Genomic DNA, 17,786 nt, shown 5'->3' with positions numbered 1-17,786 from the left:
ATCTGGCTCTAAGAGTTCACCATTCTGATGTACATGAGTACTGTATGTAATATTTCCCCCTACATATTACTAGCAAGGTCTGTCACTGCTAAGGGATAATGGGGCAATTAAATTGATTAAATGATCATACAACTCAATTTGAAGCTGATATATACAGGAGTAACTGAGGTAGAATTTGACCCATTGTTTTTGTCTGAATTCTGAATTCCCCAGTTTCTGTGAGGATAAACTGAGACCTCCACTTATGATATCCATGTCTTACTTCTCTAGGAGGAGAAAGCATACGCATGCAGTGAATTAATGAGATTGCAAAAATATCCAGGAACTGGGTGAAAGAAGTACAAGGAGTTCATCTCGGTGGAGGAACTAGGAAGAAGAGTCCATTTTAGAGGAGTTGTAGAAGCAAGATCAGATTTGAGGGCTATAAGGATCTATGCCAGTTAGGGAGTGAAGAGGAGATGCTTATTTTTTGGAGACTCCAAAGTTTTGGTTGAAAGAGGCCCTATTTGTTTTTTTAATAAGAGATGGGTCATGACCCAAACCCTAGATCCAAATACCCATAAACTTTGGGCAAGACTGAATTCAGATCCAAATATCATGGCTGGCCTTATTTCCATAATGGGCAGAACCAGAATCTCAGATCTGAATCTACCCTTGTTCACATCCTGATCTGGAGCTGACCTTTGCTGTTCAGACCTATGTCATTAGTTTTAATCTGTTCCTGGAGAAGTATGTTTATGATAGAATAAATAAATCATGGTGGTGAGTATTGTCCATGTGGCACAGAGTTCAGACAACTGGGGGGAAGTATTTCAGAACCTTCAAAAAGGTTTAGTTTAAGTTAGGTTCTTAATAAACTTTTTAATTTGTATTATCTGAGGCAGGGAATTTGCAGGATTCTATTTGTTCCAAACTAGTTCTGTCTTATTTTTTCTCTCTCTCTTTAGTAGTATCTAATAATGAAAGGGAGTGCCTGTATTATGGGCCACAGCATAGAATCATAGATTATCAAGGTTGGAAGGGACCTCAGGATGTCTTCTAGTTCAACCCCCTACTCAAAGCAGGACCAATCCCCAGACAGATTTTTACCTCAGTTCCCTAAATGGCCCCCTCAAGGGCTGAGCTCACAACCCTGGGTTTATCAGGCCAATGCTCAAACTGCTGAGCTATCCCTCCTCCCCTCCAGTTGCCTGCACAACTCTTACAGCTCTCACTGGAGCTCTGCTAGACACACGTGTTACAGTAAAGGCCATCTGTACTTAAAGTGTATATTTTTCATAGCCCTTAGTCTGACACTGCCTGACTGTGCAAACCCTCCTCAAAATAATGTAATTACTCATGCAAGTAGGCCTATAGAAGTCAATAAAAGCTACAAGTATCCAGCACCTTTGAAACCAGGCATCTTTTTTAGAGCTGGCCAGAACATAAAAACCCTTTCCCACAAAAAAAAAAAAAAAATCATGTTTTTGAAAAACATTCATCCTGAATTTTTCATTAGAAGGGTTTTGAGAGAAATTCCACTTCAGGAGAACCAAAACAGAATTTTTCAACTTCCCAGCTTCTGACCTGAAAGGTTCTTGTCAATTTCACAAAGGAAATTGACAAGAATCTTCCTGTTCCAGTATGGAGATACAGAGAACTGGGGTGCCCAACCTCCTCATCCACCCCTTCCCCCCAGTTCCAGGGCCAGAAAGGCAGAAAACCAGTGCTTTGTGGGTAAGTCAGATCACTCCAGATCTCTCTGCCCCTGAAGCTGGGAAGAGGCAGAGAGTCAGGGTGTTTAGCCTCCACAAAAGCTTTTCTCAGTTTTACTGGCAAAAAGGGAAACTGACAAGAACCTTCCAGGCAGGCAGGGAGCCAGGGAGCTGGCATTTCACTTTTCAGTATTGCCAACCCCAAACATTCAAAAATCTTAAATCAGGCCCTAAAAAATCATGAAATTATTAATTTAGAAAAATCTCCTCATCTTTCATCCAGACCATGTTGTGTTTTTTCTGAGCCTCTATGGTATAGTTGCTTCATATTTCCCAGCTTTTCTTTACAACCATGGAAGTTAGAAACTTTACTCTTTAAAAAATATGAGAGCTAAGATTTGCATGCAGTCTCTTGATTCCAGCATCTGGGAATTGAAGAAAAACACCAGATAGCACAAGACTTGCAATAAAACCATGAGAGTAGGCAACACAGCACTGAATATACTGTTAACTACTTTATGACTGCAGAATAATGGGTTTATACTGGCCAAAACCAAACTTACTTTTTTGTCTAGGAACAACCATACATTATGATCTCTGAATTAATTTCAAAGCTGGATCTCTTTTCAAGCTCATACAGGCAATGGCTGCAACAGCACTGAATATTTTTACTGTGTATTATTCCAGGATATAAATGAAATCTTACATAAATGCTGATTGAGTAAATTAAACAAGTAATGCTTAATTCTGAACAAATATTTCTAAAGTTTAAAGCCTTTAACTGGAATATCAGTTGACACATTTTTGGTAATTGCTTTGCCTGGCTATAACAAGACTCCTTCTTTTCATTAGTTCCATCTGAGTAAAAGACTAAACAAATTATGCTTAATATACCATTCCCATCAAATATGTATTTTCTCCCTCAATCACAATCCATCCTTTAAAACATATGTTCTGTTCCTCTCTATTATACAACTTACATTATGAATAATGTATCTTTCTGATAAGTCAAAATGATTAAATCTCACAGAGATGTACTGCTTTGAAGTGGTCATTGTTATACAATACGCATTATGGTTCCAATCCTGCAGTGAGTTACACATCTGCTTTATGTATTGTGAGTAATTCCATGAATTTTAGTGTGACCAGTTATAGTAAGTAATTTAAGCACGTGCATAAGTCTTCGCAGGATTAGGGGCTGTGTGAGTGTCTGTATAAGGATACTCAGATATTCTGTGTATTAAAATGTTTTGCTGTCTTCATTATGCATATTTATATATAATTATATGAATTCTCTATATGATATGTATAATAGAGACGTATGGGCTTATGCACAGTATGTTTTTAGTACACAATATGTGTGTAGTGTTACATAGTGTATAGTACTATACTGATCTGTTTAAATATATTTTCAGATGTTGATGAGTGTAGCATCAACAACGGTAGCTGTGACCATGGGTGCATTAATACAATGGGGAGCTATGAGTGTGTCTGTCCACCTGGAAAGAAGCTTCACTGGAATAAAAAGGACTGTGTTGGTAAGTAACTTTTACTTTCATGTGATTGCATCATGCCTGTTTTCCTCTTGGGTACAGTAACTTGGAAAGGTCAGAAATAGAAACCTATTTTTGATTGACCACATTGGAGTCTGTGACACTCAGTGTGTGTAGTCAGGTACTCCATGGTTAAACCTTTATTACAGCCACAGCCACGTCTTTTTCTTGAGCTTTGTAGCATTATGGGTCTAATTTTAAACACAACAGAAGCTGCTGTGCTGGGACAATGTCTTCTGGCACTTTCTCTGAAACATATTTTCATTTGATTTACATATTTCTGAAGTGGGTGGGTGTGGCGTTAGGTTAACCTATCATTAACAATGGTAAAACTCTTTTTTACCTGAGCACCTTCTGATAGCTGTGTTTGGGGCCTGATCCTGCACTCCTCATTCAGGCAAAACACCCACTTACTCCAGTCAGTGTTCTGGCCTGGTGAGGACCACAGGGTCTGCCATGTGTTTAAAACAGCAGCACATTGTAACCCTCAAGGTTGTTTTTATTTAAGGCTCTGTGGTGGCCTTTGTGATATCAATTGATGGTGTCTTATCAGTTTCTAAAGGACATGTTCACATCACAAAAATGGCAACCACTGCTAACATTAATAAGCATTAATTGACAGAAGTCAATGACAGAATGGACACATAGCCTGAACTTCCTCTTGTCCCCAGGGGAAGTCTCTCCAAGAAAAAGTTGACCATGAATGCCTGAGGGCACAAGCCATGGAGACAGGGGGAGGGATAGCTCAGTGGTTTGAGCATTGGCCTGCTAAACCCAAGGTTGTGAGCTCAATCCTTGAGGGGGCCACTTAGGAATCTGGGGCAAAAATTGGTCCTGCTAGCGAAGGCAGAGGGCTGGACTCAGTGACCTTTCAAAGTCTGTTCCAGTTCTGGGAGATTGGTATATCTCCTATTATTATTATTATTATAGACACGGGCCTGGCCTTTGGGGCTGTTTTGTTTTGTTATACTTTTTATTATTATTTAAAATAACAGAGCAGACTTTGTGAGGAGAAGAATTTACATACACACACCAAGGCACAAACTACAAATACTTATGCATGTGTGTAACTTTATCTAAGTAATCTCGCTATGAGACTACTCCCATCCATTCATGTTTGCAGGATATGGCCAAACATCACTCCTGCACTCAGATCTTGTCTTCCCATTTCCATTCCAGAGTGGGTCTTTAAGGCCAGCCTAGAAACCTCTGAAAACAGAGATTCTTCCTAGCGGTTTGACTGCTTCTTGGCCTTTTGGCTAAAATAAAGCATAATATGAGTTCAATAGCTGATGCATGAAATGCCACCATGCTTCAAGTACAGTGACTCAACTGCTTTGTAAGACAGGAAATGCCTAAGGAAAAGGCACAGAGGTGGATAGCTAATAAAAAAGTTGAAGAATAACAAAGTGAAGTCATGTTGACATTCCACAATATTTCCCTATCATACAGAACAGACGTTGTCTGCCCCCTTCTGCCAATTTCATATGAATTCTACCTTTTTTAAATGATGGTGCTGACATTTTAGAAATCATTTAACCTAACGCTGTGTTTAGATTTAAAACTGCTAGGAATTAATGTAATTGCCAAGCATGTATTGATAGCCAGATAGAATAATAGATAAGGAAGATTACTTAATAGAATATACCCATCTATGTAGGGAAGGCAGTTTGGTGACGTGGATAAAACACTGGGCTGGAAATGAGGGGATTGTGTTCTGTTTCCAGCTTTTCCCCTGGCTTTCTCTGTGATCACAGCCAAGTCACCGCACTATTCTGTGCCTCAATTTCCCCACTTTTCTTTGTAAAGTTCTTTCTGATCTATGGAAGAAAAGTGCTGTATTCAAGCTAAGTATTGTTATAGGAACTAGAGATGGAAAATTCTTTCTAGGCCATCTAGATTGTCATCCTGCCAGTGTACAAACTAGTCCTCAGAAATGAGCCATAAGCTAACAACAGGAATGATAATCTTTTGAGATGTAGTATATAATTACACCAATAACGTATTGTATTGTATTCCCCCTCATTCTATTAAAGAAAATTGTTCCCACAATAAAAGGCTCTTTTAAGAATATTTTCATAGTCATAATTTTTTCTTCATTAATTGTAATACCTTGTTGGAAGCCTGAAAATAAAACATCCTTCTTGACAGATGTTGTCCATTATTATTTGACGGATAAAGATTTCTCCCCTATATTTCTAACAAGGAGTACAATGAACATAATCTTTCTGCTGATCTCCTTGTTTTTTACCAGCATAGTCTGGAGAAAACTATGTTAGAAACTACTGTTACAACATGAGAATATATAGTGAATGCTCAGTAACTCATGAACATTCAAGCTACAGAATCCTCTTTTGCTCAATAATAAAAGTTTGTACTTCTATACAGTAATCTTCTCAGTCCAGAGATCTCAGTGTTTTACAAACTTTACTCAATTAAGCATCAAAACAGTCCTGTGAGGGAGATGAGTATGATTATTCCCTTATTCCAGATTCAGAAATCAAGAGAAGTTGAAGGGACTTGCACACATTTATACAATAGATCAGGGAAGCTGGGAATATAATGTAGCTATCCGGACTCTGTCCGGTACCCTTGCTCTAACCCATGCTCCCATTTTACTCAGCACAAGCCAGCCAAGATTGTTCAACTAATCCATTTTAATTGGTCTATTTTATCTGGGCCCTGCTTAGTTCCACCCACACTTTTGAACCTGGCAGACTATCATGGGTGGATCCCAGACAGGCATGGCTGTCAATCCATTGGGTTTTGATGCTGCAGTTCTAAACTCCCAATCACTGCGGTATACAAAGCAGTATAGTTGCCGTATTGGAACCCAGCAGGAAGGAAAGCAGAGTTCAGCCAATGGGATCTTATAAAGCAAGAGCTGTCTAATGAGGTGTGTCAGGAAACTATTATGAGGGTATGTCTACACTGCCAAGTGCTACGTTGATACGGGTTGACATACCTGTGCTAACTTTATTCTAGGTAGCACTGTTGAAATAGTAGTGAAGGTGCAGCAGCATGGGCTTCAGAGCTAGTGGCACCAGGGATCTTGTGGGTACATACAGTGCAAACCTGCATCAGGATTGGTGCTGCTGTATCTTTGCTGCTATTTTTAGCCATGTTAGTATGGGTATGAAACCCATGCCACAATCATCCCTCTGATGGCAGTGTACCCATACCCATACATGTCTCTGCTGATTTTGTATAGGTTTTAAGCAGGATTAGCCGTACAGAAACTAGATATAGTTTTGAAAACCCAATTTACCCTTTAGTACCTGCTTGAAGAAGGGCCTAACAACCCTTCAACTCCATAGTTCAAACAAAATATAAAAAAGAAAGTTATAAAAGAGAGCAAAAGAAAAGTGTTTAGGTATCATAGCATTGATGTGGATACTGATGACACCTACTGGCTACAGCTGAGAAATGCACATAACAGTAATTTATGTTTATAATAATGATTTCTGTTTAAAATAGTTCTTTGCATCTCAAGGAATTTCAATGTAAATCCTTTATTGGTATCACGTAATCCATTACTGACATGCAGTCACTTCTGCGCTGAATCCCAGAAATTGTTGAACAGCTCACTGTAAAATTGCATAACAGTTCAGGACGGGAAATGAGGAATACCTTATCCAAATTCAACTTTAATTAGCAGTTATTAAACTAAATGCTACAGAAGACTCTGCCTTTCTCCTGTAAAGAAACTGTGGGGAGGATTTAGGTAGGAATTGCAATTGATTGGCATGCTTCCAGTACACAAGAGTTACACTTCTCTAAAGGTACCTGCCAGGGGTACTTACACTGATACAGAATGGTCAGAACTTCTATTTGGGTGTCATCTGAAAGATGTCCCCTTCTGTAGCGCAGTGTCTCTTCAAAGCAGTGTGCTGGGGCATTGGTTCAGAGAGAAGAATATCCCTTGCTTGACTCATCCCTAGCACTTCCTGAAGCATCTCAGCCCTCTTTGGAGGTTTTCTATTCCAAGATGAGGAAATTGAGAGTGGAGCAGGAATTAAAAAGAAAGCGGTGCTGGGAGCATAGTCAGTGAGTGCTGGAGATGGGAAATGGGAAACACTACTCTGTCAAGAATTTCAATAAACAAGTTTTAGTGAAAGTGACTCCCGTGTTTGTTGTTGCAGTGGGTCCCATGGTACACCATGAATAGGGTAATATTACTGAAAGAAAGGCAAGGGATCTCATACGACTACTATTACGCGCCAACTTCTGAGACTAGATTTTGCACTGAATTTCTCCAATAACTAGTAATGCACCCGAGCATCAAAATCTAGATCTGGATTTGGAGCATTCTGGTATTGGGGGATTTTCTGATGCAGATTTTGGGCTCAGCTTATTATAAAGATATGAGCCAGGTGCAAACTTTAAGTCCAGATCCAGGTTCAAATGCCAGATATTCTCCCCACAACATACACAAAGCTTAGGGATGCTTGGACATGGATTATTGTTCATGCCTGTCTATGCTAGTAATACTGTGGTTCACTGTTGTCAGGGAGCAGCCTGCTAAGGCTGCCAGGTTGCACAGGCTGATTTTTTATTTCTTCTTCCTCAGAGATGGTGAAATGCCTCCCAAATGCCAAACCAGCTCCTAAGGCTCAACTTGTCTGTAGTAAATCAGGAGGAATAGAGAGCTGCTTTTTGTCATGCTCTTCCAATACACTTTTTGTTCCAGGTTGGTACAATGTTGCATTTTCATATCTACTTCTGTACATAAGATGACCTTGTTTTGTTTTGTTTTGTTTTTAATTGTATTCAAAACACTTTCATTAAGTTTTTATTGTGAACAAATACAAGGGGGGAAACATTACTTGTAGATTAAAGTACATGTGCAAATGCTCATTAAACACAATTACAGCATGCTATAAGGGCCTGATCCTGTGACTTGCTAAGCACCTCCAACTCTCATTGCAGGATTGGGCCCTACATAATTAAATATAGGTAACATTTGAGAAAACAATAAAAGAAGTACTAAAAAATAGTGAAAGGCTGTGAAGGACTAATGTGTTATCTAGAATACAATGCTAAATAGAAACTTGACTAAATTAAAGTATCAGTTCAGCAAATTCCAGAAACTTGAACAAATGAAATCATTAATTTCAGCTAATTCCAGCCAGTTCTTCATTATAGCAATAGAGCCACCTCAGCCCTCCCCAAATATCTGCTTAAAAAGATGGACTGTACATTATATCCTGCAAGTCAGCCTAATTGGGTAGTTGGACAAGGGTAGGGAGCGAATTCCAAAGAAAGGGGCCCACGTGCACACACCCTGCCAGGAGCCCAGCAGTGGCAATATGGCATGGAGATAAAGGAGGCCTCAGGCAGTTTCCAGACTAATTGGGGTACTGTAAGTCATAATGAACAACTTCAACTCCAATGCCGCAACGCGAAGAACTTCATCGCTCACGCAGGGACTTGGCAGAGCAATGGGATGAGCTGAACAGAGCAATTACCTCATCTTAACTTTATCCTAAGACACACACAACAAATGGACATTCTCTATCAGATCTAGTTTTGTGGTGGAAGACTTCCTATGCTTGAGACTGAAAATAAACTGCATAGCAACAAACCCATCCTCAGCTGTGTTATTTGCTACATCAACATGACACTAGAAACAACTATTACAAAACTAGTCTGTCTGGGTCTCAATTAGACATGCACTGCCAACTACCTCATCCTTTTTTGCCTATATTTTGCTGTATCACTTACTACAGGTTCCTGTTCTCTACATAGTTTTTTTTTAATTTAATATTAACTGTTCCTATATCTTCTCTCCCCCTTTCAGAGATTTATGTACAATATGGTCCTTTTGTATTTGCTTTTGGTGCTGTTAAATGCTGTGCAGAGATTCTAGTTTTATTATCAGTCTAGCAGAGATAGGTGAAAAGCTGTACTTAATTTGCACACACAAATGCACGGTTTTGACTATGTAGTGAATAAGCCCTATTATGACACTTGAGGTGTTATATTTTTCTTTTAAAATTTCCGTCAAAATGCTGAAATTAGAATTACTCAGTAAAGCATGTAATGTATTTGTGAATTAAGTGAGATAATCAGAGCCCATTGATTGTGAGTTACAAACACAATAAAGTATTTGCTGATCATTGCCCTTAAATGATTCATGGTTAGCATCATGGTTGGCATCATACACCTTGTGTATAAGATGTGGAATTCCAATGATGGAAGAACATAAAGTTTGTAGTCAACAATTGGAAACAGGTAGACTTTGGCAAACTCAAGTCTGTGTCCATTCAACCCTTCCAAATGTTAATTAGACACACAAAGTAGATAATTGATGTAATTATTCAAAAATTGTGTGTTCATGCTGATTAGTGAGGAGTGAGGAGAATGTGTCAGAAAGGATTTTTTGTATATGCCTCACTCTGCATCCACTTTTTCATTTCTGTTCAGATTCAGAGAATAGTTACACACTGAGCTGTGGAGTTCCAGTCCAGCAAGGCAAAGCCCAACAGAAACGCAACACAACGCTTCTCAATTGTGCAGGTGTGTACTACATAATTCACGTGTGGGCACATGCGTTTTGATATATCTAAATATAAATAGATATTGATAGATATCTAATATATAAATAGCATCCAAAGAAGTATTTTAAAAGAATGTTAGGGTTGAAAGTTGAGCACTTAAAAGTTAGGAAATGCCATAATTAAGGTTGTTTATGCAAGCCCTTAGGCCCCCTTATGAATATTCATTAGGATTCCCATCTTTAACTACATGATTGCATACTGTTGTTCCCAGGGATCCTGGGCAGGAATATGTTCAGCCGCTGGGGGGGGATATGGCACATGTACAGTCCAGTAAACAGACAGGAGTTTTGAGGGGCTAGACTATGTTCAGCGAGGATGGAATTTTTGAAAATTTAGCTGCCAAATTGTAACAGGTTTCTAACTGAGCATGTGCATTCTGCATTTTGTAATGTGGCCAAATTTGGGCACATTTTCACAGGGGCAATAAAAGGCACTCTTAGCACCAGGGTTTCCCCTACCCTCGCACTAAATTTTAAAACCTAGCTCCAGAGCATGGAGGTGCCAGAGCTTCTCAACAAAATGGTTGTAAGAATTTTGTTTAACATGGGCAAACAATATATTTTTCCATAATCTTGTCTTCCAAAATGGCTGAACTATTTTTGCTAAAACTTTTTAAAATAAGCCAGCCTGAGGCAGACATCCCACATCAAAAATTTCAGCCCCAGTGTTTAAAGTTCAGCTAAGTTATAAGCAACTGAAAACAGGACATTAGAATGGGAAGCATCGGACAAGTAACTATAATCATCTGCTGATGTTAAGTTATCAGGACTCTAGATATTTCACTGCCTATTTTCCTTGAATGGAGAGTTGATTTATCTTCTGGTTGTATTTTCCCAGTTTTATAAATAAATATTGTATATATACATAATGTATATTGGGAGGTATTGGGGTATGAGCTTAGTAGATAACCAATAAGCTGCACAAGTGATGCTACAGGAAAAACGGGTGACACACTGCTGAGCATGCGTGAGACTTAGCTGTGTTGTCTGTTAGTGCTCTTATCAGAAGAAGTCCGTGCTGACTGGGAAGGAGAGAGATTGGGTGTAGGTTTTTCAGCTACAATTAAGTAGTTCAAAGGCAGTTATCTGTGCTAGAAAGGCAAGCAACAGTTACATTTGCCAGTCAATCCTGAGTAGTGTAGCAACTTTTGCAGAGTCCTGCAAGCTTAACATCAGCAGCTGCTGCTGCAAGACATGTTTTGATTGAAAGAGGGAGAATAGAGCTTGCGAGCCATAGACTGCAGTAAAGTAGTTAAAGGCAGTTCTTTTTGCCATACAGGCAAGAGATAGTTTTAAACTGCCTACAGTGTAACTCCATTTAATTAATTTTACATTAGAGTAATGACATCGGAATCAAACCCTTAGTAATTTGGGGAGTTAGGAGCAGAGATAGAAAAATTATAGCAGTTGGTTTTATTAATGCAGCCAAATACCACCAAGACTGCACAGGCAAGCTCGCAAGGAAGAATGCCAGTTCAGTTGGTTTCTTCAGATCTCTGCCCACCCGCTGAATATCAGGATATAATCACACTCACTGAACAAACTCTCATTGGCTGGTGAGAGTCTGTAGACCTGAGAGTATTCTCATCTGTTTGTGGGAAAAGTAGTCATATGGAAATTAATTCAAGAGTCACGTATAGAATGTACACAAGGTAAAGAAAGAGTTATAGATTCATCGAGTCCTGTCTCTCCTTTATGTTACAAGAAGACTACAGCTTCATTTCAAAAATAGGTGCCAGGGCCCTTTAAGACTACATTAAGAATTGTAACTTTTAATCTTATTTCAACAGATTCATTAGCCCCACCGATCAAGCAGAAAGCTCGCTTTAAAATTAAAGATGCAAAGTGCCATTTACGGCCTCGCAGCAAAGAAAAGATTAAAGACATTGGGAAGCAAGCTATTATAGGTATGTCATTTCTCGTAACGCGTGAGCAGAGAGTCAGCAATGGTTCTTTTAGTTTGTTTTGATAACTTGTGATTATTGTGCAGATGGAGAAAGTTATGGTTTACAAATTTGGACCTTAATTAAGTTCAGGCCAGGATTCAGATTCAAACTGAATTTGGGCTAGGTTTTAGATTTGACAGTGCTGAAAACTTAGAGTTGTTTTTGCTAGGTATTGGCCCCAAATGGCAGTGTTAAATATATTTAAAAGTGTTTTTAATTTATAAGGGGAGGTCGCACTCAGAGGCTTGCTATGTGAAAGAGGTCACCAGTACAAAAGCTTGAGAATCACTGTAATATACCGTGCAGTCTTCACTTTGCTTCCCTTATACTGGAATGTTAGGCTGTGGTATTACAAAAAAGATCAAGAAAGTGGAGTGAGTTAGACATAATTTCTAATTTTAGCAAAATTAGAAATGAAGTCCCAGCATTTGATTTTTACAAATCTTGATGAGTATAAATATTTTCATGAATTCTTTAAAGATTTTCTTTCTTTTGATTTAAACATTCCCATGTAGTAACTGCAACCTCAGTAGTGTGGGATTGTTATCCGATTGTGTTTATAGGACCAAGAAAGAGAAGCTGACTAAATACAAAAGTGAGATTAACCATTCTAGACTGAGTGCCCAAATAGAGTGAAGGACAAAAAGTAAATAAACAACATAAACAGTGAAATGGAAAGTAGATTGTGAAAACTGTTTGTTTCCACTTTGATAATCTAGGCTGTTGTTAGGAACACAGAAAAGGTTCATCCTGAGCATCCCTTTCAAAGTTGAACAGAAAAGAGAGGTTTTAAATGATAAAAATCTAACCATTTTTAATTACATATACCATGGCATGTCTTTGAGATGTCAAGTGAAGCCAAAGTAGAGGCATTTGCCTTGCACAAACTAGATATCATAGAATATCAGAGTTGGAAGAGACCTCAAGAGGTCATCTAGTCCAATTTCCTGCTCAAAGCAGGACTAATCCCCACACAGATTTTTGGCCCCCCTCAAGGATTGAACTCACAACCCTGGATTTAGCAGGCCAATGCTCAAACCACTGAGCTACCCCTCCTCTCTCCTGCCATGCTTATCAATTGATGTCCTAGTTTGGAATGCTTTTGCAACAGATCGACCTGGGACTTTACCTGCACATCAATTACAGGCTTCTGGTTTGAGGTTTTTGAAGATTTCCCTGAGTAGATTATGGCAAGTTATTTTTAAAGATATGTTAGATTTTTTTCTTTTCTTTTTTCCTTTTGGTGTCACTGCAGAGCAGAGTTAAGGTTGTTTGGGTGTCCTAATTGTGTATTTCCATGCCGTACTGTTAAATTTAAAAGAAGTCCAAATATGTTAATTCTGAAATTCCTGGGTTTATAATGTTTAGTATTGGTATAATTATAACATCCCAGTAATGTATTTTACTCTAAATTAATGAGCTGTAGTCTCAGTCTTAATTCCTGATTAACATAGATTTGTCTGGAAATTTCCTTATTTAAAAAAAATCACACATGAACACTAAATAGAAACAATAGAATATTATAATAGGATTTTAAGATTGTTTCTCATTTAATTTCATAATTTATCTTAACCTACAATGTAACTATTCTCCTCTCTCTAATTTTCAAAGCACCAGTAAAATAATTATCTTATTGCTTAAAGTGCTATCTTGTCATCATGGTTGTTTTCTTTCTATAACATTTGGCTATCAAAACCATTTTGAAAGTCACAGAAAATCTTTTTCAGCCCATATTGTAAGTGTATTTTCTTGGCTGTATTTGCTTTATACTTTGCTAGCTATTTGCCTTGTATCTGTAATTTCATCTGATCTGAATGAATGCTACCAATTGTATGATTACACGGTAAGATTATATAATATAACACTATACCCAAAACAAAATACTTTTGGTGGCTTTGGTGTTGTAGAGTTGTGCACTACAGCACTGGAAAGGCCACTGTGGCACTGATGCCTGGTCTACACTACCGCGGTAACTCAATCTAAGCTATGCTACTTCAGTTACATGAATAACATAACTGAAGTCGACAAAGCTAGATCCACTTACAGCGGTGCCATGCAGTGTCGACAGGAGATGCTCTCCCACTGACTTACCTTACTCTTCTAGAGAAGGTGGAGTACAGAAATCGACAGGAGAGCGCTCTCTCATCGATTTAGCACGTCTTCACCAGACCCACTAAATCGATGCTGCTATATTGATTGCAGCAGCACCAGTTTAGCTCCATAGTGAAGACGTACCCTCAGTTATTAAAAGCCAGGTGAATATCCCCGAAATCTCTGTACAGGCACATGAATGCTTATCTAGTTGTCTCCTAACTGAGATAACTCCCTTCCACCTCAGTAGCTCTGTGTTTTTAAATAGTCTTTTCAATTTTCCTAGGCCATATACACCAAACTTAAAACCTTCTAAAATATATTTATAGCCTTCCACTCAAAGGAATTTTGAAAAACATTGTTGCCTAATGGTTATCACAATATAAATGTTGCCTAGTGGCTAGAACACAAGTGTGAAGCCATACTTCTACATTTGGTCTTTGCTCTTCCTCTCTCTTGTAATGTGACATTATGCAAGTGAACAGTCTGATTTAATTTAATCATCAATAAACTAAGGGTAAAACATTGCTTTTATCTAGTGTTTGAAAAGAGCTTCCACATCCTTAGACATAGTATGTGGAAAATATTTATTATCACTATTAAAGACACAAACAGTATCAACACACAGCTAAGCATTGCCATTCTGTCTGTGCTGTATGGGCTTCTTTTCCTGCCCTCACTTACAAAAAGCAAAAATTGCACAAATAAGGGTATGTCTAACAATGCATGTGGAATGTTACAAAATCTGCCAGAGCATTAATGTTAACCCAGCTGAAATATCACACACCAGCTTGTCACTTGCTACCTTGCTACTTGATTTCTCTTCCATGTCACTTCTGTTATGCAAAGGAGGTCAATTCCCTTGTACAGACAACTGCCAGGTGACCTTTGTGAACCTCAAGTGTGATTCCTCCAAGAAAAAACGTCGGGGCCGCAAGTCACCATCGAAAGAAGTGTCCCATATCACTGCCGAATTCGAAGTGGAGATGAAGTCTGAGGAAGTCTCAGGTGTGTGGAAGACCTTTTCTGGAGTTCTGTGGGGAAATCGTATAGCAGTGCCTCACTGTGGTCGACAATTGCCAGTATCTCTCTGCTGCTGTTTCACCAGGCCTGTCTACAAAGTACATTACCCAAGCCATAATGGAACAGCCCATCCCCACTCAGAATTTCCATTGACTTCAGTGGAAGTTCTGCAGTCAGGATAACTAGGATGCAGCATGAAATTCAGCTAATAGCTGCAGATGGGTCAAAAGATCGGATCTGGAGCCAAACTTCTACTAAGTTCAGAAGTATTTAGATCTTGGGATTTGATCTGGACTCATCTCTACTAATAAGAGATACATTCATTGATACAGGATTGGCTCATTGCTGTTTCCTTTCAGGAGATGTCTCACACCATCGGCCACAAAGACATCTCCTAGAATATAGATTGCTGAACGCCAGTCTGAAAATCAAACATGTTTTATCATGCATTTCAATATACTTACATTTTGGCATGTGGAGAAGATTCAGGATGGGGCAGAATTGTTTAGAGCTCTCCAGGTTGTAGCATTAGGGTATAAAATCAAATAGAAATTTATGCTATCATAAATATTTCAATATTTAAGAGTGTTGTTAAACTATGGAATAACATTTCCAAAATATGGAATAACATTTCCAAATTGAGTCTTTTAGAAGTGTACTGGATTAAACCCTTGGAAATACACTGTGGAGGACAATTACTAGTGCCTCTAGGAATCCACATAGCAATAGTCACTGCCACAACCCATAACAGTGCAGGGTATGCTCACTTGATGCCAGCTTAGCTCTGCCAGTTGATGTGATGTTTTTACTATATCCCTGTCTATAGACAGTCAATAGAACCAACCTTGAAGCTTTTTATGCTGGGATTGAGACAAGATCAGAGCTCTATGTGCAGTTATGGATAGGAAAGTTTAGTTTGCAAGAGCACAGAGTGCTTGACTGTCCCTTGCAGATGGCCTAAAGTCAACCCAGCCAGTCAGCCAGACAATGCTAGCATTTAAAAAAAGAAATACAATTTCTTTGCCACTTGCTACATAAAGAGAAGTGGACGAAGTACCAGAGAATTTTGCTGGTTGAGAATTTTTTACTAAGCAACTCTGCTTAAACATGAATCTCAATTGCTTCTAGTTTTCTTCTTATTTCCCACCTAGACACCTGTAACCTTGACTGTGTGCGGAAAAGGATGGAGCAGAAGCTGCAAACTGCAATCAAAACATTGAGAAAATCTATTAACAAACAGCAATTTTACATTCAGTTTTCTGGGACAGAGTACGAAGTGGCTCATAAGCCAGCTAAGGCTACTGAAGGACATGAGGCATGCAGTACAGGGCAAGTGCTGCAGGATGGAAAATGTGGTAAGTCCGAGAAAAATTGGAGTTACATTCTGACCTACAGCACTCAAAAATAAAAACCCCTTAAAATTAACTGGTCAACAGTAAGCCATATAGTAAATGTGTTAGATACTTAGATAATCTAGAAAAACCAAAAACAGGTTAGCCTGGTCTAATTCTATGTGGAAAAAGGTTTAACTGTTTTCCAAGTTGCCAGATTTTAGCCCGACACTGGTGCTAACCGTTTTACTCTAGTTCTCAGCACTATATTCCTACTTCACCGATAATACAACTTTTTTTTCCTGCTAACCACACCACTATAGTTACTGTGGGTCAAATTTTCAAAACCCACCTATACATTTTTCAGTGAAATTTTACACAGCCAGTTGTTTACATTCGAAAAGAATAGAATTTGCAAATGTGGATTTGATAGATGTTTGATTACCTGGTTCATACACGCACACACTGCAATTTAGAGGCTGGGTTGAAAATTTTAGCTATTATAGTCTAACAACCCTGAAGCTTTACCCCATAGACCTAATGCTATAAAATGTTTAAGGAAATATCCTTTTTCAGCAGGAAATGTGGATTAATGTATGTGTGTAGAATGGTTGCCAGTTAAGCCATGTCACTGTCAGGAAGTATACAATATGAGATGGGATGCATTGCCTTTGGAGAAATCTTTGACATTGTTATGTCAACTGATTATGCCCTCAGAATGTAGATCTTGTATCTACAACTCCCATAAAACCACCACTTATATGTATCTACTATAAATGAAAAATTCACTTAATTCTCCATCCATTATGAAAGAGCATTTTGCTTTAAATACAACATAAATTTTTAAAACTGAGTTAACTCTTTTGGAATCATATGTCTGATAAATGTTTAAATGCAGTAAAATATCATTTAATGGTTTAAACAATACAGGATGGATATTCAGCTGTTGTAAATTGACCTAGTTCCATTTACTGACCTAGTTCCATTGGCCCAAAATCTGCAAAGTGTCATTGATAATGGTGGGGTGAATCAAAGAGTTCCATCTTCTATAAATGTTTGATATGAAGGCAAAGCTACATTATCAAAATGAAGGTCCTTAAGTAGATTCTGCTTTTCTTTCCTCAGTTACCTGCAGCATGGGAACCTATTATAGTGGAGAACATAATCAGTGCCTTCCTTGCTTACCAGGAACATACCAAGACACAGAAGGTCAACTTACTTGTGAACCTTGCCCAAGTAACGACGGACAGGGAATAGCAGGCGCACGGAATGTGTCAGAATGTGGAGGCAAGTTTAGTTTGATTACAAAAGGAGTAGGTGCGACCCAATAACAAGCAAAATGTGGATGCTAAAAGTGGGGAAAGCCTTCCACAATTCTGCTTGGAAAGCTAACAGAAAAGAACTCTATGCATTTAAACGTAATACCAAAAAATCTTTTTGTTTGTTTAAGTTGTTCAGACATGAGCATTGCTATCAAGTAGAAGTGATCTGGAACTGCTTTTTGGGAGTAATAGGCAAATGAGCAGACCAAGCAGAGCACTTTGCTTCTGGTCAGGCATGCAACTCTGGAGGTATCTTCCCCTCTCAGG

At 38.6% G+C, this 17,786-nt stretch overlaps 1 protein-coding gene across 13 annotated transcripts in view; it reads left to right on the top strand.

Annotated features, from left to right (window-relative positions):
* Window positions 1-17,786, top strand: part of SCUBE1 (signal peptide, CUB domain and EGF like domain containing 1) — a 316,316-nt gene that overhangs the window by 260,109 nt on the left and 38,421 nt on the right. For 6 of the 13 annotated variants that reach the window (XM_050924748.1, XM_050924721.1, XM_050924730.1 and 3 more), the window contains 8 exons: window positions 3,110-3,232; window positions 7,818-7,937; window positions 9,674-9,766; window positions 11,597-11,713; window positions 14,383-14,415; window positions 14,714-14,851; window positions 16,018-16,221; window positions 17,323-17,484. In XM_050924748.1, the coding sequence (XP_050780705.1) occupies window positions 3,110-3,232; window positions 7,818-7,937; window positions 9,674-9,766; window positions 11,597-11,713; window positions 14,383-14,415; window positions 14,714-14,851; window positions 16,018-16,221; window positions 17,323-17,484 (990 nt within the window). Of the gene's footprint in view, window positions 1-3,109; window positions 3,233-7,817; window positions 7,938-9,673; window positions 9,767-11,596; window positions 11,714-14,382; window positions 14,416-14,692; window positions 14,852-16,017; window positions 16,222-17,322; window positions 17,485-17,786 lie in introns of all 13 variants that reach the window. The other 7 variants (XM_050924757.1, XM_050924739.1, XM_050924703.1 and 4 more) reach the window with 2 other exon arrangements.

This window comes from Gopherus flavomarginatus, chromosome 1, assembly GCF_025201925.1.
Source record: "Gopherus flavomarginatus isolate rGopFla2 chromosome 1, rGopFla2.mat.asm, whole genome shotgun sequence".
NCBI classification, from domain to species: Eukaryota; Metazoa; Chordata; order Testudines; family Testudinidae; genus Gopherus; species Gopherus flavomarginatus.
This window is presented reverse-complemented; position numbering and strand designations above follow the sequence as displayed.